A 21,093-nucleotide genomic window follows, 5' to 3' on the forward strand; every position below is an offset into this window, starting at 1 on the left:
CATTTAACATTTAACTTGAAGGACAAATACTAGTAGTGGGGTAGTTATAAAACTGTTTAAAATCTCGGATAAGAAATGGGAGCAAATACATAACTGTTCAAGTTTTTAAAATCTCATAGTGATGCTGGCCTTTTAGAGAGGCAAGCAAATTTACCCTTTGTCAGTTGCAGTAATATGATGCCCGCTAACTCCAGGGGGAAAAAACCATGCTCATGGTTTTCTCTTCTGTACTTTCTCCCCCCTTCCAGGTACCTTATAAACTTCTTGCTGGATGCCACCTTAGGGATGCTGCTAATCTACGCTGGTGTGCGCGCAGTCAGCAGCATTGTGGAATGGCAGCAATGGGAGTCCCTTCGCTTTGGTGAATATGGTAAATATTTCTATTCTTGCAACTAAATGAATTGAAGAGTAGAGTCTTGCAGTGACACTGCACTTGCTTTTAAAGATGGTCAGTTAAACATTATTACACAAACGGGTGTGTAATAGTCAAGTCTAACACTTGACTAGCATCCTATGACAGACGCAGACTGGTTGGGTTCAGGAGTCTGATAGAAGGAAAACACACTGGATGAATAGTTTTCTGTTTCCTGAGTGACCAAGGCAGAGGCTACTGCAGAACAGTCAGGAAGGTGCTAGAAGCAATTAATTCAGGCAGACTCCATAAGACACCCGGAATCAATTAAGAACTGATTAGAAGCAATTAAAGGAAACAGGGTAATCAGATCACCTGAAGCCCGTTTAGAACCATCTGGGACTAGTTTAAAAGGAAGCCCCTTCAGAGAGGCCGGCTGCTAGGAGCTGGGAGTAGGAAGGTGTGTTGTGGGAAGATTGGGAGAAAGAAGGTGTACAGTAAAAGACCCGGGAGAACAAGCGTGGTCAGGTACCAAGGAGAGTGCTAGGAGGGGCTGTTTGGGGAAGTAGCACAGGGAAGGGCTATAGCTCTGGTAGTATAGGAAAACTACCTGTTTCTGCTGCCAATTAGGGTCCCTGGGCTGGAACCCGGAGAAGAAGGTGGGCGCGGGTTCCCCCCAGTGTCCACACACACAAACGCTCTCTGAGAAGGAAGACAGGGACTAAAGAGGGTTCTTACACCGAATCTGTTGACTGGCTAATGATGAAGGTGATTCAGTAAACTGTAACCCACCCTTCTAGGAGGGGAGAGAGGCTACACTGAGGGTCACAGCAAGCCTCTGAGGCAACCACCTAGAAGTGCAGAACCCCACAAGGCAAGGCTGGTGCTCTGGCACAACTGGTGTGAAAAGTGGGATTCTTGGTCACAGCACGGCGGGGTCGGGGGAGGGAGGGGGGAAGGTGCACTGGGGAGTTGGTTGGTTTTTTTGTTGGTTTTTTTAAGGGTCAATGTGCCCTCACCACAATGGAGGAATTGGTGAAAGCTCTGGTACAAGCCACAGCAGCCCAGCAGGAGGCTACGTGGATACAAGGGATGGCAGTGCAGGAATCTTCCCAGTTACAACAAGAAACCAACCAGTTGTTAGTGAACCAAGCCGCCCAAGATCGAGTTCTCCTCTGAGAGGTAGTGGACCAACTAAAGACCCTCTCCAACCAAACCCAAGGGCCCAGAGGGACACAAACGTCAAGGGCAACAGGCTGTCTACCAGAAATGATGGCCAGGGATGACATCTCCTGTCTTTTGAAAGAATTGCTCAGCGTGAGGCGTGGCCACAGGACCAGTGGGCCAATATTCTCACCTCTTTTCTGTGCGGAGAAGCCCGGAAGGCCCATTTTGATCTGCCTGCCGGGGATGCAGCTAGCTACCCCGGCTGAGGACAGAGTTCCTGGCCTGATCAGGCGTGATGGCAGCCCTACAGGCCCAGAAGTTCCATGATTGGAAGTACCAGGAGAGCAAGCCACCAAGGTCTCAGCTGTTAGATCTAATGCACCTTGCTCGGAAGTGGCTACAGCCTAAGGCATGCAGCTCAGAGAAAGTTTTGGAGACGTTGGTCATAGACGAATTTATGCGGAGACTATGCAAGACCTTTGTACGTGGGTAGGCAAGCACAACCCGTCCACCTACGATGAAACAGTCGTGCTGGTAGAGAGACAATTGATGGCCAGGGAATTGACCCATCTACCTAGGGAAGGCCCCATACGAGACAAGCGACTAACGCCAACCCCAGGGGTTCAGGTGACCAGGGACCCTTAGGTGGAAGAAGAGAGAGGCCGAAGACCAGATGGGACTCCAGGAGGATGGGAATGGATTGGGTGGGGGAAACCCCGAGCCTAAACCTCCTAATCCGTGGGATAGGAGAAGCAATTATAGGTGTTACGGGTGTGGAGAGCTGTGTTAGGCATGGCAGCCCAGTGCCCCAACCTCGAAGAGCACATGCAGTGTAATCTCGTGGACTGGAGTGGCCCATGCTCCCTCCTCAACCTTGTGGGGGTCGCAGTCACCCCCCACAAATATACAAGGCCAGTAAAAGTGGATGGGGTAGAAACGGTGGTGCTCATAGATTCGGGAGCACTATCACCCTGATCTCAGGTAAACTAGTAAAGCTCAGCAAGTTAACGCAAGCTAAACATACAGGGGTAACGTGTCCATGGGACTGTTAGCTACTACCCCATCATACCAGTAAAGCTAGAAGTTCAGGGAAATGTCACAAGGTGAAAGCAGGGGTGGTCCCACAGCTCTCCTATCCTGTGCTCATCAGAAGAGATTTTTCCCAGGTTTGGAAACTTGGGAGGGGTGGGAGGAAGAGGAGCTCCCCAAACTGAGGAAGGCCTCCACAGCAGAATGTTCTCCCCCAGTGTTCATGGAAGTATCCCAGGAACTATTCCCCGCCCACGGGGGAGGCCGGAACACAAAAAGGGAAAGAAGGGCTGCCAAGGCCTTGGGTACCCGAATCCTGCTACAAGGACAAAGGGCCGCCTGTATAGACGAGCAGAGTTGGGCTACTAAAAGGAAGGACCCCAAGACACAGGCAGGTTCAGAAACTGGTTCCAACCCCAACCCCACAGAGCCAGCTAGAGGGTAGAAGAAGATCCCTCAGAGTTCCAGCTCATAAGTCCCAGGGGGCAACTTTTGGACGGGACCAGTGGAGGACTCAAGGTATGAGAGTGCCAGGAAGGAGGTGGCCAAGATAGATGGGGTACCCGTAGCAGTAAAAACTCATACTTCATAATCAAGAAGGACCTCCTGTACAGGGTCGTGCGCATGCAGGACAAAAGATACACCAGCTCCTAGTACCCTGAAAACACCAGAGGGCAATATTAAACCTTCCCCGCAGTCACCTTTTTGGAGGACACCTGGGGGTGGAGAAAACCCAGGTGCGAATCTTGCTCAGGTTCTTCTGGCCGAGGAGACATGAGGATGTCCGGCAGTACTACACCTCCTGTCCCGAATGTCAATTGTGCAGCCCTCCTCCACATCTAAGAGCCCCTTTGGTACCCCTGTCGATCATTGAAGTTCCATTTGAGCGGATCGCCATGGATCTAGTGGGGCTGCTAGAGAAGATGACCCGAGGCCACCAGTATGTGCTTGTCATCCTAGACTGTGCACCCAGGTATCCAGAAGCTGTCCCCCTACGAAACACAGCCTCCAAGAGCAGTGCCAAAGTACTTGTGGAAATCTTCACCTGGGTAGGGCTACCAAAAGAAATCCTCACAGGACCAAGGAACACTGTTCATGTCCAAGCCAATGAAGGACCTGTGTTTCCTGCTCCATGTCCAGACCCTGCGGACCTCGGTTTACCACCCACAAACCGATGGTCTGGTGGAAAGATTTAACCGGAACCTCAAGGCCTTGATAAAAAAAAGGTGGTAAGCAAGGATGGGAAAGATTGGGACAACCTACTGCCATACCTCATGTTCGCCATCCATGAGGTTCCCCAAGCTTCCACGGGATTCTCCCGCTTTGAGCTATTGTATGGACGCCACCCCTGAGGCATGTTGGACATACCCAAGGAAACTCGGGAGGAGGAACCCAGTGAGGGGAAGAACGAAATAGAGCATGTGCTACAAATGAGGGACCGGATAGCCTGGGTCACTCCCATAGTGAGGGAGCACCTAGAAAAGGCCCAAGAGGCCCAGCGAGCTTACTACAACTGTCAAGCCAAAGTTTGGCAGTTTCAACCTGGCATCCGAGTAGTGGCACTAGTACCCGTGGCAGAAAGTAAGCTATTGGCCCAGTGGGAAGGACCCTACGAAATAGCTGAACCTGTGGGGGGGCACCTTGTAAATTACAAGGTGCGACAACCAGGACATAGAAAACTAGAGCAAATATATACCATGTCAACCTTCTGAAACCCTGGCATGCCTGAGAGGCATGTGCAGCTGTTCGAGAAGACCTGTACCCAGTGGACAAAATCCCTGAACAGGTGAGGGTGTGTCCCAATTTAACGCCAGTCCAGAAGAAGGAGGTATTTGAGATGATCATCCAGATGTATTCTCGACAAAGCCAGGTCGCACAAACGAGACATATCACCACATCGTCACGAACCCTGGGGCCAGAGTAACAATGAGGCCCTACCAGGTACCAGCAGCCAAAAGGAAGGAAATAAAAGCAGAAGTAAAACAAACACTGGAGATGGGGATCATCAAAGAATCCCACAGTTAGTGGTCCAGCCCGATAGTGGTGTTGCCCAAACCTGATGGCACCACAAGGTTCTGCAACGACTTCCGCCGACTGACTGAGATATCCCAGTTTGATGTATAACCCATACCTCGCATAGACAAACTAGTGGACCGTCTGGGTAATGCCTGGTATTTGATGACCCTAGACTTGACAAAAGGGTACTGGCAGATTCCCCTAGCCAAAGACACAAAGGAAAAGATGGCGTTCTCTACACCAGAGTGTCTTTTCCAATACACTGTCCTTCCTTTTGGACTACATGGGGCTCCAGCTACGTTTCAGTGCCTCATGGACAAGCTATTGCGCCCCCATGCCAGGTATGCTGTGGCCTACCTGGATGATGTGGTTATTCATACCCCAGACTGGGAAACCCACTTGAAGGTGGGGGCAGTCCTTGATACCTTCAGGTGAGCTGGCCTTATGGCAAACCCTGTCAAGTGCGCCATAGGGTTCACGGAGGCCAAATATGTTGGCTATGTGGTAGGAAAAGGTCTGGTAAAACCCCAGCTGAATAAGTTAGAGGCCATCCAAAATTGGCCCCAGCCGAGTCATAAGAAGCAGGTACTAACATTCCTAGTGGTGGGGTATTACCGGCATTTCATCCCCCATTTTGCCACAAGGGCAAGTCCCCTAATGGACTTAGTGAAGGCCTGTGGCCCTGATCCAGTCAGATGGTTGGATGCAGCAGCGAGGGCATTCGCAGACCTACGGACTAGCCTGTGCAGTAACCCTGTATGGGTAGCCCTGGATTTCACCATGGAATTCATCCTACAAACAGATGTATCCGAGGTGGGGTGAGAGGCCGTCCTCTGGCAGATGGTCAGGGAGGAGGAGCACCTAATACTCTACCTCAGCAGGAAACTCCTTCCGAGGGAACAAAAATATGTAGTGGTTGAGAGGGAGTGCCTCACTGTTAAATGGGCCATGGAAGCATAACGTTATTACCTGCTTGGGTGTAGATTTGTCCTTGTGACTGACCAGGCCCCACTTCAATGGATGCAGTGAAACAAGAAGAAGAACTCCAGGGTAACTAGGTGGTTCTTGTCCCTCTAACCTTTCGTGTTCCACATGCAACATAGAGCAAGGAGCCGCCATGGCAATGCCGATGGTTTGTCACGTGTGCACTTTATGTTGTCCCAAGCCGCCCAACCCCTTGCTTTTGAGCAGGGGGGAGGGATATGTGACAGACCCAGACCAGTTGGTGCAGGAGTCTGGTAGAGGGAAACACACTGGATGAATAGTTTTCTGTTTCATGAGTAACCAAAGCAGAGGCTACTGCAGAGCAGTCAGGAAGGTGCTAGAAGCAATTAATTCAGGCAGACTCCATAAGACACCTGGAAGCAATCAAGAACTGATTAGGAGCAATCAAAAGAAACAGACTAATCAGATCACCTGAAGCCCTAAGCACCTAGAAGCCCAGTACCCTCCGAGGCATGGCCGGTGCTCTGCCACAATCCCTTTACAGTTTTTTAATTGGTTGCTATACCTACGGTATTACAAGAGAACACCTAATAAACAACTTTTTCCTTATTTAAAAAAACTTAAAACTCAGTTAGCATGGCATACAATACAAATGGAAGCCTGTCTGCAAAGTATTACCCTTTTTGTAAAATATAAAGAAAACTTACTAGACAAAAAAAAATAGCTAGTCTTCCAAAATATTCAACACAGTTTTGATTTTACAAGATCATTTTGTGTAGGTTGCAGTCAAAGATCAATTGAACTTGAAGCCTTAACTTAACTAAGCCACCCACATTTAAAGATCAAGGATTGGGAATCTTCTAGCCAAGTTTCAGAGCTAACACTCAGTACAGATGCTTTACAAATAATGTAGAAAAGAATTATGCATGGTTGAATAATAACTTTTAATTAAATTAAATTCTCTGTGCTTTAACACAGAATAACAAGTTTTGGAAAGTACTGTAACTACCATATGATTTTTTTTAAAAACAGGTGATTAATGAAAAGGCGCACAAAAAATTAAATGACCTTGTGAAATACAAGTGTCAGGAGACTTATGAATTTTATGACTAACTCCAAACAAAGGGTTTTCTAGTGGTAAATCCTAATGTCAGACGTTTATAATAAAAATGCTGCCAAACTCACAGCGCAGTGGAACAACATATTGGTTCTGCAATAAACCCATTCTTAGATTGAGTTGATCTTTGTCCTTTAGGCTTCCTGTAATGGTGGTTCACGTTCTCAAGTCCCTAGATACTTTGAAGCATTGGTCTTAATTGACTTCTCAGTGCAGTTAAACTTGAAATTTTATTACATATGGAGTATTTCTAGACACAACTATTTAGTGCTAAAGAAAACTTGCAGTTCAGTTACATATTCACACTGTAAATCATACCCTATTTTGCCTATTTAAAATTCCAGAAAGGCCCTTTATTTTAATATGCAATATTTTGTGAAGATTTGCCATGTGGTATATGCATTTTTTTCTTGTATTTTGGACATGCATATACCACATGGCAAATCTTCACAAAAGAGAACCTGTGCCACTGAAATAAGCCTCACCTTAGGTTTTGATGTTGAAGGAAGGAAATTTTTTCTACCTAAGTACTTGTATCTAACTTGGGAAACCCAGCTCATCTCTGTAACCCCAGTGATATGACTGGGATTGTGTTGATGTAACAGAAGTTAGAACTCCATCCTCCAAAGTTTAGTAGTAATCCCTCTTAGGACTTAAACACCTTAAATATCTACTAGCCAGCATTTCTTGTTTGTGAATATTTCCAGAAATTAGTCAGTATGTTGATATACATGGGTATATCAACATTCTCTCCATTCATACACCCACTTTTCAGGTATGCACATCACTGAACTAGCTCCATACTTTCTATTAAAACAAGAATACCCAATTGAGTTGTGGTTGTTAGGCATCTGGTTTTTGTCAGAAACACCTTTGTTCAGTTGTACTCTCCACCTTAAGTTTTAATTGAACTGCTTTTGTGTCCTAGAAGAATACACTCCATGATGAACTCACATCTCTGCTGGAAAAGTAAGCAACTTAGCGGTCACCTAGACCTGAGTAGGATCAAAAGTTTCAGTCCCTTGGGTTGAGCTCATGGCCTCTAAGTCAAGGCCTTTCTGCCCACATAGTCACTGATAACTATAGTCTCTCTTAAGGGGACACAATCAACTTATTTTTCAAACTGAAATACTATTGTTGACCTACTAATGTTACAAATAAGTAAGCTTACTGCAGCTCAAAGAATTAGGGAGAGAGAAATCTCTCTCTACTTTCTGCATCTGATAGTACTTGCTATATATTCATTTTCACTATTTTCCCTTGTGTAGTCAGTCAGTTTCTCCTATTTCAAACAAAGACTATTTTTAAAATCGGAAACTATTATTCAAAATCATAAAAGTTGGTGGGGAGAATTCCTGAAACTACTTTTAACTCATTTTGTAAATTCTGTACATTTCAAGTTAGCGTATCCCTTTCAAAAACAATTTTTACTTCATCATTTTTAGGCATCTATAGCCATGTTCCTCAGATCAGGATAACTAACATAACATCATTTTTATCTGTCCCATTGTGGAACCAGGACCATTTCAGTATTTCAGTATATCGTTGTCATTCACATTTAATTTCATTTAGGAAAACTAAGAGTGCTTCTCGTCAAATTCATTTGTCAGGCAGTTCTTCTCCAGCTGGGTACCTATAACTGATGCCTGCAAAATCTGATTATCTTTTAGTTCAGGTAGCTCTTAAAAGAAGTTTCTGGTGACTTTCTGTGTTTAAGCTTTTGCATCTTTTTATTCATGTGCATCTCATCTGTTTTCTTGCCCTGTGATTCCTAATGTTGCAAGTTGACAATCATTTTTTCCAGATCCTCCGAATTTAGTTTGTCTTTTGTACTAAGCTATCATAAGTGCCATTACAAAAAAATTGTGCTGTAAACAACTATTTCTGTTGATATGGTGGAAACATTCTGTATATAGTTAACTAGTTGTTACACCTGAAAAATTATTATTGTTGTACAAATAAGATTTGATTCCTTTAACTCAGCTAGTCATTGTATGCTTGGATATTTTTGTCCATAATGAAGGTAGAGTGATGTTCCCACCGAACATTGTGGTGACATTTTAGAAGATGTTTTTAATCTTAATGACAAAGCATTTGGTCTACAATTTGTGGTCTTAATGTGGAAGAAACGTAAAACCTCTCTAAAAAGGATAAATCACATGTCTATTTAAAAAAAACTGATTACATAAATATGAACTAAACTGCACTCAGTAGTTAGTGTCATGTATTTTTAATGTTCAAAGGTAAATTTAAGAAATTTGAATGTATATTTTTCACACACACAAGCTTATTGGGGGTCTCAGATTTTCCTACTAAAAATCCTCTAAGGGAGACCTAGAACTGTGAGCAAGAACCTCGATATTTTACTGAAAGATTTCTCTGGAGGTAGGCAAAGGAACTTCTTTCCTCTGAAGAGAATGTTTTCATCTTGATTGCAAGTATAAATAAAAACCAGGGCTCTCTTCTCTGCCTGAACTAACTAATGACACTGTCCTGTGCTGTTTGTATTTCTAGAAACTATATAATCATTCTCATGTTAGTTCTTGCTATGAGATCATCTCCTTTCTTAGCCCTGTTACTTGATCCCTCGTGATTCGTTACTTGAGATGTCCCACAGAAATAGCACTCCTACTGCTTTTATTGACAGTCTGTCTTTATATGGAGGATAGTTTTAAGAAAGGACTGATAACAGAATTTTTTATGTTCAGAAGTGGCTACTGTTTATACAGCAGATTAGATGTGTATGGTGCTTTATAAATAAAACTGCATGACTATGCCCCAAGAATAGTTACTCATTGTAGTTTTTGAATCTTAACATTCTCTGTGTTTTCAAATACAGTAATGACAGGTTTCAGAGTAACAGCCGTGTTAGTCTGTATTCGCAAAAAGAAAAGGAGTACTTGTGGCACCTTAGAGACTAACCAATTTATTTGAGCATGAGCTTTCGTGAGCTACAGCTCACTTCATCGGATGCATGCCGTGGAAACTGCAGCAGACTTTATTTATACACAGAGAATATGAAAAAATACCTCCTCCCACCCCACTGTCCTGCTGGTAATAGCTTATCTAAAGTGATCATCAGGTGGGCCATTTCCAGCACAAATCCAGGTTTTCTCACCCTCCACCCCCCACACACAAATTCACTCTCCTACTGGTGATAGCCCATCCAAAGTGACAACTCTTTACACAATGTGCATGATAATAAAGTTGGGCCATTTCCTGCACAAATCCAGGTTCTCTCACGCCCCTCCCAAAAACCACACACACAAACTCACTATCCTGCTGGTAATAGCTCATCCAAAGTGACCATTCTCCCTACAATGTGCATAATTAAGGTGGGCCATTTCCAGCACAAATCCAGGTTTTCTCACATCCCCCCCACCCCCATACACACACAAACTCACTCTCCTGCTGGTAATAGCTCATCCAAACTGACCACTCTCCAAGTTTAAATCCAAGTTAAACCAGAACATCTGGGGGGGGGGGGGGGGTAGGAAAAAACAAGAGGAAATAGGCTACCTTGCATAATGACTTAGCCACTCCCAGTCTCTATTTAAGCCTAAATTAATAGTATCCAATTTGCAAATGAATTCCAATTCAGCAGTTTCTCGCTGGAGTCTGGATTTGAAGTTTTTTTGTTTTAAGATAGCTACCTTTGTGTCTGTGATTGCGTGACCAGAGAGATTGAAGTGTTCTCCGACTGGTTTATGAATGTTATAATTCTTGACATCTGATTTGTGTCCATTTATTCTTTTACGTAGAGACTGTCCAGTTTGACCAATGTACATGGCAGAGGGGCATTGCTGGCACATGATGGCATATATCACATTGGTGGATGTGCAGGTATACGAGCCTCTGATAGTGTGGCTGATGTTATTAGGCCCTGTGATGGTGTCCCCTGAATAGATATGTGGGCACAATTGGCAACGGGCTTTGTTGCAAGGATAAGTTCCTGGGTTAGTGGTTCTGTTGTGTGGTATGTGGTTGTTGGTGAGTATTTGCTTCAGGTTGCGGGGCTGTCTGTAGGCAAGGACTGGCCTGTCTCCCAAGATTTGTGAGAGTGTTGGGTCATCCTTTAGGATAGGTTGTAGATCCTTAATAATGCGTTGGAGGGGTTTTAGTTGGGGGCTGAAGGTGACGGCTAGTGGCGTTCTGCCCAACTTTATTATCATGCACATTGTGTAAAGAGTTGTCACTTTGGATGGGCTATCACCAGCAGGAGAGTGAATTTGTGTGGGGGGGTGGAGGGTGAGAACCTGGATTTGTGCTGGAAATGGCCCACCTGATGATCACTTTAGATAAGCTATTACCAGCAGGACAGTGGGGTGGGAGGAGGTATTTTTTCATATTCTCTGTGTATAAAAAAAGTCTGCTGCAGTTTCCACGGCATGCATCCGATGAAGTGAGCTGTAGCTCACGAAAGCTCATGCTCAAATAAATTGGTTAGTCTCTAAGGTGCCACAAGTACTCCTTTTCTTTTTGCAAATACAGTAAGTTAGAAGTCAAGCTTTTAATATGAAATAAATGTAAAGCACAAAACCATTTAAAATTCATTTGAGCATAAAAAGGCAGGAGAAACAGCTGAAATTCACACTGAGAAGAACCTATTCCTGTATCTCAAGTACCAAAACGTTCTCCCCATCCTTGTGATGTTATACTTCTTAAATTGCTCTGAATAGACAACAGGTGTCTAGAATAACTTAGTAAAAATGACCATGTTTCTAACTTAAATCTTATCCTGTTGTCTCTGCTTGCTTTAACTTCTTAGCCTGCAAAGCACTCCAGTGCGTTCAGGAAATCAAACTATAATTTGATTTACTCTAGTTATAATTTGTGTTCTTCAGAGTATGTTGATGTTACAGGTAACTACCACTTCTGTTAAAATGTGTTAGTTTATTTAAGGAGATCTTCCTAATTTAATGTATACACCATTGATTGTAAGGTAGTTTTTTTCCTTTCTCTTCTCTGGAGTTGCATGACATAGGTTTTGTAATGTTGTCAAATCCCTGAAGCAAACCAGTTCTCTCTTTCTACAATCAGTTTGTGTTCTTTTATTCTCTCCACAAGCAAATTAAATTGATCTTATCCTAACCATTATAGATAAATACTGAATTTGCTTGTTGCTCATTGCTCTTGAAATGTGTGACTTGGTAATAGTGTGTTGCAGGATAGCAGTGAGATGCACTGCCAGAAATGGGCAGGGAGTTTGCGATTAGTCTGCTTTTTGTTATTTCTCTTACTAGCATTGTTAATAACCCTTCACTTTCATAAGCATCAAATTAATTGTTTTAATGATTAAAAGGAAATGTGGCCCCATATCATATGGTAATGTTCTACTCCTTCCCATGACTGAGAATTTTACAAAGGCATAGTTGTCTGTATCGGGAGGAGCCTTGCATTGTAAAGAGCCACACTTCTGGCTCGGTAATTAGTGGTAGCATTGTTACTCAGATGTTATCAATTCAAACTATGTACCTATGACCAAAAAATCAGACACGTAGAACTGGAAGGGCCCTTGATAGATCTAGCCAATCCCCTGCACTCTAATCAGGACTAAGTAATAATTAGACCATTCCTGAGAGGTGTTTGTCTAATCTGTTCTTAAAATTCTCCAATATCGGAGATTCCACAACTTTCCTAGGTCATTTATACCAGTGCTTAACGACCCTGACAGGAAGTTTTTCCTAATGTCCAACCCAAGCCTCCCTTGCTGCAATTTAAGCGCATTGATTCTTGTTCTATCCTCAGAGGTTGAGAACAATTTTTCACCCTCCTCCTTGTAACAACTTGTTATGCACTGTACTTGAAACACAAAGATAATGTTAAGATTGAAAAACTTTCCATATTTTAAACCTCAGATCCTACCTCATTTTATATATTAATGTTAAACAGCAGTCTATTTTGCTCATACACAGATACATTGTATATCTAGGGCATCCCAAGTATCCTGCCTAGCACACTAGATGATTTATAATCTTTATAAAACTACAGTGAAAGTTAGGGCCAGTGTTCAAAGACTAAGACCCTCTCTCCACATAACCCTCAAAATCTTCATTCACTCCACACATCTGCTTATCCCACTCCCCAGAAATAGCCTGCAGGGAACAGATGGATATGACCTGACAGTCAACAGAATTCACCAATAAAGGAAGCAGATTACTCAGTGCAGGTACCCTTCCAGTTAAACCAAAGGGTAATGTGTTCATTTTAGTTGATCTCAAATGCTATTGCCAGGTGGGGAAGTGCAGATTTCCCACAGTCTCATAAATATACCTTGAATAGGAGGGGTGAGAGAACAGAACCCTATGATATGCTACATGAAACAGCCTAGAGTAGACGAGCACTTACCTAACACTACTATCTGGAGCCTATCCTTGTGAATAGAGCCATTGCAAGACTGACTTGCCCATGGCAGAGTCTGCAGCCACATCAATACCTCAGTCAAGATTACTCCAAGGCCACTGATCAACCTAAAAGAATGAATATGTGCACTTTATTTTCATTCATCGGCAGGAGACTCAACCAGAGAAACTGTGCAGTATCTGTTCCATACCTACATCTAAAAGCAGGTGAACAGAATCAAAAAAAAATCTGAGGACTCAAAATATTGCCACAGTTGTGACACCACCTTCTCTAGAATCTTCACCAAAAAGAGAACATTACCATAGGGTCTCCACTCAGCAAGATTATCAACAATAAGAGAGTGCCATCAGACCTCGATTTTTCTATTTTAACACTGAACTGTATTTTATATACCAGTCTAGGTAATAGCCAGGACTTGTTCTTTCCCCTAGCTCTGAAAGCAATGCCATTATTCTGTTTTTTTCATCTAAATGGCACAAATGCAAGTGTTTTGTTCAGACAATGGAAATATTACTCTCTCTAAATGTATCCATTTGTTCCTAGCCCTGGAGCCTCCAGAAATAAGAGTGAGATCATCATAAAATAGGTTTATGCTTTTCTCCTAGTCTACCTTGGAGCAGGTCAATGAATTATTTTAACTTAAAGAAAAGGAGTACTTGTGGCACGTTAGAGACTAATAGGTTAGTCTCTAAGGTGCCACAAGTACTTCTTTTCTTTTTGTGAATACAGACTAACACGGCTGCTACTCTGAAACTTATTTTAACTTAAATCTTTAAGGCTCTATCTCTTGTGGGGAATGGGAAGAAAAGCTGGTTTCTCTCCATTCTAATTCAGTGCGGTTTCTGTGAGCTCTCATCTACCTTGATGGGTCACTAAATCTGATTAATTTCAGATGCTCTTAGTGGAAAAGCAGTAGATATGAAAAGTCATCTCTTGGCTATATGAGCATTGTATTTTAGAATTTTCTTTTTATACAAGTGGTTTCCTTGCTATTGATAAACTGTCAGATACTGTCAGATACTGTCCACAAATTCAATTTTCTGTTTTCAAGCTTTCCCAAGAAAATGTTGGTCTATGTCGTTGTTTAGGACTTAGGATTTTTTCAGATGATGTTATACATTATCTGTATTAGTCTATAATAATTAGTAGTAAATCTGGCTCTGCTTCTTTCGGGCAGCAGAATTTTTACATGGCTTCATAACTTCTTTACATTATACAGAATATTTAAATTCTGAGGGCCTGCAAGATGTTTTTAAGATCAAAATAAATTAATATTGTCACAGGTCTTGAAAAATGCTAAGAATTCTAGAGCTCCATACTTAGTGTGTTTTTTAAACCACTTTTCTGGGTTGACTTTTAATTTGAGTTCTTTCCTCATCTTTGAAAATGTAGATACTCAAGAAAATTTTCTGCGTAACTTTCTAGAGGACACATAGTAATATTATTTTTTCCATGAAATCCATAATTTTAAAACTATTTCTATAATAATGGTGAAAGATAGTTTTGAAAGTTTGACAGACCATATCCAAAACTGAGTCAGATTTAATTTATTAAATGCAGCCGGGTTTCAAAAGTCTACCTCTAATCTGTCCCTAAATAGTTGCATTTCCTAACTGTGACATCAAATTTGATAGAATGACATTTGCTAGCACCTTTTTTTACCACTAGTAGGTTTTTATTATTTATGTTAACTATAACCAAGGTTTTGTGTACTCTGAGGTATAATGGTATCAAATTCCATGGTGTGGGATCAGAGTACATGGGACCTGATTTCAATTGAAAAAAGAAAAGGAGTACTTGTGGCACCTTAGAGACTAACCAATTTATTTGAGCATAAGCTTTCGTGAGCTACAGCTCACTTCATCGGATGTAGTGAGCTATAGCTCACGAAAGCTTATGCTCAAATAAATTGGTTAGTCTCTAAGGTGCCACAAGTACTCCTTTTCTTTTTGCGAATACAGACTAACACGGCTGTTACTCTGAAACCTGATTTCAATTGCTGTAACTTTCAAAATTTAGAGACCCCAGAATGGATTTTAAAGCCTCAATAGCAACTCTGTGTCTAAGGCTTTAATTTTGTTTTTTTCATAGCACTTATATAGCGAAGGAAAAATTAGAAAATACTAATAAAAGAAAAGTTTGAAAGTCTGGGAATTCATTGTTAATTTCAGTCTTAACTCAAACCCCACATCTCTGGAAAATTCATAGTTACATGGCAGATGGAGAAACATGATCTGGGGAACCTTCACTCAGAGTTTTCAAACTTTCAGACTTGGGTCTGTATAACTGAAGCCTTACATTACCAAAAATAAACACCTTAAAACCAGTATATTCAAATTGTAGCACTCTAGGAACATCTCCTGGTGAAATTTTTCTGGGAAAAGCTGGTCTAGGCTGAAAAATCAATTTCTGCCTGCTGTGGAATTTCAAGAGCAAAGTGTAAAACTCAAGACTATTTGCTGTATATCTTTCAATAGCTTTCTGGAAAAAGACATAGCCATGGTCCATTCTGCATTACAGCTGTATAAAGGCATTTGAATTTCCATTGCGCTTTATTCACAGACTTAAATATTAAGCCATATTTGATGCTCTAAAAGTTTTTTTATTGAAAGTGAATGGTGAAATCTGTGGAAAAACTTTGTTTTAAATGAAGTGTTAGTAAAGCACTTCTGAGTTGTCAAATTTTGGTGATATTGTGATGCTGGTTAAAATTCACCTGACTGTTTTGTCAGACACTCCACTCTTATCTCAGCTGCAACCAGGTATGTTCAGTTATGCTGTAGTTATATCAGGCTATATACTTTTTCTGTTGGAATATTTGTATGACTGTTCTAATTCCAGAGCAATCAATAATTTGCTTGGTATTCATTATACAGTACCTTACCTGGGGTACAGCAAAATTATTTCACTTTTTATGATTTACATTAATCGGTGCAACGAAGATATATCCTGATGAGCTTGCAGGAAGCTCTGAACAAAATTAAAATTTTGAAGGCTACTCATTCTCTTGTAATCTGTTGCAGTTTTTGCCATAATTACCATCAGCTAGTCATGGTTGCTGACATTTGTATAAGATACCTATATATCCAGGATGGCAAAAGCACAAATGTAGGAATATTCTAATTTTTTAAAAGGCTATCTATGCTAGAGCAAGATACACAATACTTGGCTGCTGCAGTGTACGTTTTCTTCCTTAGAAAACATCATTATTTGCCAAAATGGCAAATAATTTGTAGCAACTAGCTTTATGGAAAAGTGAAAATCTCCTGAGATGTAAGCTAATTCTGTGCTTTATCTGCTGAGTTCAATAATGTGTACTAAAGCAAACTGTAACAAGGTACTCCCTAACTAAACAAAAGGTGCTCTTTTATGTTCAGTTTATTAATTTATCTTTTTTGAGATTTCTAAAGTAAAAAATTTCTAAAGCACAAAAATTCGGACTCATCAGGGAAGGCAACTTCTTCATCCAAGCAAAGGGATATCAATGAATGTTGTTGCTATTGAGAAATATCATTAGGCTGCTTTTCAATGGCAATCACGTATCAAATATTTCATTTTACTTTGGTTTACTAAGTTTTTCTCCCTTGTCTAATTTTGCTTTTGTTTTTCTTAAACATGTGCTAAGTCCAGTGACAGTGGGCTAAACTGGTGTATTAAAGCTTTGCTTTTCTTGTAGGTGACCCGCTGCAGTGCAGTGCTTGGGTGGGACAGTGTGCACTGTACATAGTGATCATGATGTTTGAGAAAACCATCATCATTATAGTCCTCCTAATACCTCAATGGAAAGAGGTTTGAGTCTTTATAGTATTTTTACAGTTAAATGAATTGCAGATAGATGCCAGAAGGTGATAAACTGTTAATTCTATTTAATCCAAAAAGACTAAGGCTATCATGCAAGCTATGTAGAGGTCCACAGTTGGTGCTACTTAACTGTTGCCTATGATAATGGAGTGTCCTGATACTCTAATTGGATTTCACTGGTGACAATGCTTCCATTCTATTTTGAATTTAGTAGGTATTGCATCGTGTACAATATAAGATCACATGCTCACTTGAGGTACCTAAAAGGAGACCGAGTGCATCAGCCTTTCTTTTAGTTAAATTACAGCCCTAACTTTAAACCTATTGTGTATTCTTTTCCACAGTTTTAGAGAATCTCCCCTAAATGTTCATAATAGAACATTGGTACATTTTTTGTAGTAAAACCTTAGTAATTCACACTGCAATAAAAGACACATTGCTGAGTTACTGAATTAAAAAAATCTGCCAGTAAGCAAACAATAGTCAATTTCTGCAGCACAAAGTGTATTTTGAACCCTTATACAGGTAAAGTATAGCTTAGCTTCAATTTATGCTAATACTATTAGTTATACTAGTAAGTGTGTGGCAGTATATTCAGTAAACATAATGAAGTTGCAGTAATGAGGAATGACTCCCAGGCTGAGATCTGTATGAAAGATCATAACATTGTAAGTGACCTGATTTATAATCTAAACCTGACAGTACTTACCTGGAGCAGCAGAAGTCTCTATAATGTATTGTAATTCACCTTTAAAATGTCTTTGTTTTATAAAATATTTGAACTTCTGCATCCCACGTCCAGATATTTAACTTTAAAACCGCAGCATGTGTTTGTAAGCAATTTTCCAAGATATTGGTTCTTCCAGTCAAAGCTTTCTGGAAAAAGGGTTCAGTGGATATTTGACTATAGCCTATGCTTTGTTTTTCTTGGTCAAACCTCTTTTATGGCCACGGTTAGTTCAACTGCAGGAAGCACATACATCATCTTGGACATGTCGCTAATAGAATCTTTCATCTCAATGTAGAATCAAGTGGGAACCACAAGTCCACACACTTTTAAAGGGATAATTTATAATTTTGTCTATAATTGATAAAGCATTTTATATAACTGAACTGTGGAATAAGTGTCAGGTAGGTACGAGGTGGATTGTCTGGTTTAGTACAGCATATGCAATTTAACATTCAAGATGATTACTCATAGCAGTTAGAGCTGAATAACCCCTGTAAGGTGTTCTAAACCAGGGGTTCTCAAACTGGGGTGTTGCGAGCTGTCAGCCTCCACCCCAAACCCCACTTCACCTCCAGCATTTATAATAGCGTTAAATATTTTAAAAAGTGTTTTTAATTTAGAAGGGAGATTGTACTCAGAGGCTTGCTGTGTGAAAGGGGTCACCAGTACAAAAGTTTGAGAACCACTGTTCTAGACCATCCCTGTAGAATAAAACAGGATTTTTTTACACTTTATTTTATAGTATTCTGACCAGTTTTTTTAAATCTCCAAGTGATGGGGCTTCAAACATTTTCCTTGGGATTATAAGGTGATTAATTTGTCAGATAGTATCTGGTTGCTTCACCTACCCACAAGTCATCACATTCCTTCTGTAGCCACAAATTAGTGGGATGGCAGATTGTTTTCAGTCAGCCGCACATTACGTGCGTTACTAAATGCAACAAACAAATGCTTCCTTGACAAAATTATATTCCTTTCCTATAAAACTGTCCTTTCTAATTCATCTGGCTACCAGCCTAATACTTTCTGTAACACTTTCTAACCCAGCTGCATTCACATACTGTTGTGGTCTGAATTTGATCTTTTTCTTTTCACAGGTAGCTTTATTGAATCCCATAGAGAACCCCCAGTTGGAGCTGGCTATCGTCATGCTGATAGTTCCCTTCTTTGTTAATGTTAGTACAACTGTACGCTTTTCAGAGATAGTTGACTTGTGTTCCCTCCCCCACCCATCCCCTTCTCCATCTGTTAAAATTAATCCGTACCACACAGTGCCTTGGTGTGATATCTTAGTGTTACAAGTCTTCAACTCCTCTGTGTGTGTGTGTGTGTGTGTGTGTGTGTGTGTATAAAATGTGATTATGTACTTATGTATCTATAAAATCCATAATCAGCAATGCCATTGGGCACAGAAATGGTGCACAGAATGCCCAGTGTTGAATGTACTATTCAGATACTGTTGTACCAGTTAGAAATTCCAGTTAAATTTGCTTTATTTAGGAAAGCATTAATTTGTTTGGAGTGCCAAAAAATATCATCCTATTGAAGTGCCCTAGACCGAGCAAGACTATCCATATGTCAAGATTAAGAGCTAATAAAAAATGCCCACTAAGCAGCAGCTTTTTTCTTATTGGTGCAAGAGCAGGAAATAGGGCAGCTATGTTTCAGGGGGTATATGTTAGATCATGTGACTGGATCTGTACAGGATTTTGCCATATTTGGCCAAATCCCACTTAGTACAACTATTCCCTAACTCCATTCCAAGGACTGAATGACTAACACATATACTGGTCTAAAGAAAACCTGAACTGTGAATTTTCCCCTGTTAACAGGCATTAATGTTCTGGGTGGTGGATAACTTTCTTATGAAGAAAGGGAAGACAAAAGCTAAACTCGAAGAAAAGGAAGTGGGGCAAGATTCAAGGAATGGAAGTAAAGTCCGATACAGGAGAGCAGCATCACATGAAGAGTCAGAGTCAGAAGTATGTAGATGCACCACTTGCTGTACCTGAGTCAACTCCCTTCCTTTTGACTTTGACTTACAATACTATCTTAGGCTTGATTAGTTTTGTACTAAATTTGCTTAGAGCCCTTTTTCGTAAGACCTCATTGAATAAATCGGGACTGCTAATTCACTTCTCTTATTGACCCTTTACAAGGCTGCTGATGAAATTTTTCCTGGGGTACGAGACCTTTCAAAAGGATTGTTTTTAGATCCTGTGGTGTCAGATAATTCAGTTAACAGTGAACTACAGCTTTAGTGTGGGTATTTTATAAGGATATTGTATATCTAAAAATGGTGTCTCAGATTTGTTAAAACAGACATTTCATCTGTTATGATAATCTTACACATTTGAACAATAGATCAGTTTCAGGTTGGGGTTGTTTTGTTTTGTTTGTTTTTGAGGGTTGGTGAGGTTAAAGAGTCTACAGCAGTTTTAAAACCATATCTAGTCATTAGTGTACAGGATTATACACTACAAATAAGTGCCATGGCAGCTTCCCCATTCAGTGTTGCAAATAACCTTGATTTGACTTTAAACAACTGTGATAGGGTGAGAACATCATTCTCTCAGTTCTGTTCTCAATCTCTCCTTATCCGAAGAGCTTAAGGTGGATCAGAAATGTTCCTTTTGATTGCTACCCACTAAAAGAACTTAACCATGATGAAAGACCATTCAGTTGAAGCATACAGCTGTGTAAGAGCCATTGCTATATCTGGTACAACTCTCTAGTTCCATTTTTCTGTGGAATATAGTACTTTCAGTAATTACACTGAAAGTGAAGGGGCCAAAAAGTCAATTTTTTTAACTTCCCTGCTTTCAAGATAATCTTCCTTAAAATTTTGTTAAGCACTTTTTGCTTTGCATAAGGACAAGCAGCTTACTTGAGTATATGAGCACTTCTGTCACTATTGTTTAATATCCATTATCAGTAGTAACTCTTTTTTGTTTAGTAGATAAAACTGTCACTGAAAGATGGTCAGAAAATCTGTCTGCCCACAAGTGGAACATTTGTGGGATCCCAGTGTACCACAGGTCCCACTGTTCAGTGCTTTCTTCAGTCAAATGATCTTTCTTTAAGATCAGATAATACCTGTAGACTTTATGAGCCCATATGTCTATTAGAGATGAAGATGCCTGCTGTCTTCAATTTCTGAAAATGTGTTCATGGCAAATTGCTTAAACTGCTCTTGGTTAAAACACATTTTGGGCACCCTCATTTATTTCTTGCATGGAAGGTGAAGTACGAAAAAGCATTTTGATGTTTGAAAGTTACTTTCTAATTAGGGCTGTTAAGCAATTAAAAAATAATAGAACACCATTTATTTAAATATTTTTGAATGTTTTCTACATTTTCAAATATATTGATTTCAATTACCACACAAAATACAAAGTGTACAGTGCTCACTTTATATTATTATTTTTTATTACAAATATTTGCATAGTAAAAAACAAAAGAAATAGTATTTTTCAACTCACCTAATACAAATACTGTAGTGCAATCTGTCATAAAAGTTGCACTTACAAATATAGAATTATGTACAAAAAAAACTGCACTCAAAAATAAAGC

The 21,093-nt window shown here is 40.6% G+C and overlaps 1 protein-coding gene across 1 annotated transcript in view; it reads left to right on the forward strand.

The window, feature by feature from the left end:
- The window catches only part of LOC140914485 (musculoskeletal embryonic nuclear protein 1), a 120,862-nt gene that overhangs the window by 78,817 nt on the left and 20,952 nt on the right, over positions 1–21,093 (forward strand). The window contains exons 4-7 of the mRNA XM_073352404.1: positions 249–370; positions 16,666–16,778; positions 18,618–18,695; positions 19,353–19,502. Of these exons, the coding sequence (XP_073208505.1) occupies positions 249–370; positions 16,666–16,778; positions 18,618–18,695; positions 19,353–19,502 (463 nt within the window). The remainder of the gene's footprint in view (positions 1–248; positions 371–16,665; positions 16,779–18,617; positions 18,696–19,352; positions 19,503–21,093) is intronic.

The sequence above is a fragment of the Lepidochelys kempii genome, chromosome 7 (genome assembly GCF_965140285.1).
Source record: "Lepidochelys kempii isolate rLepKem1 chromosome 7, rLepKem1.hap1, whole genome shotgun sequence".
Taxonomy (NCBI): domain Eukaryota; kingdom Metazoa; phylum Chordata; order Testudines; family Cheloniidae; genus Lepidochelys; species Lepidochelys kempii.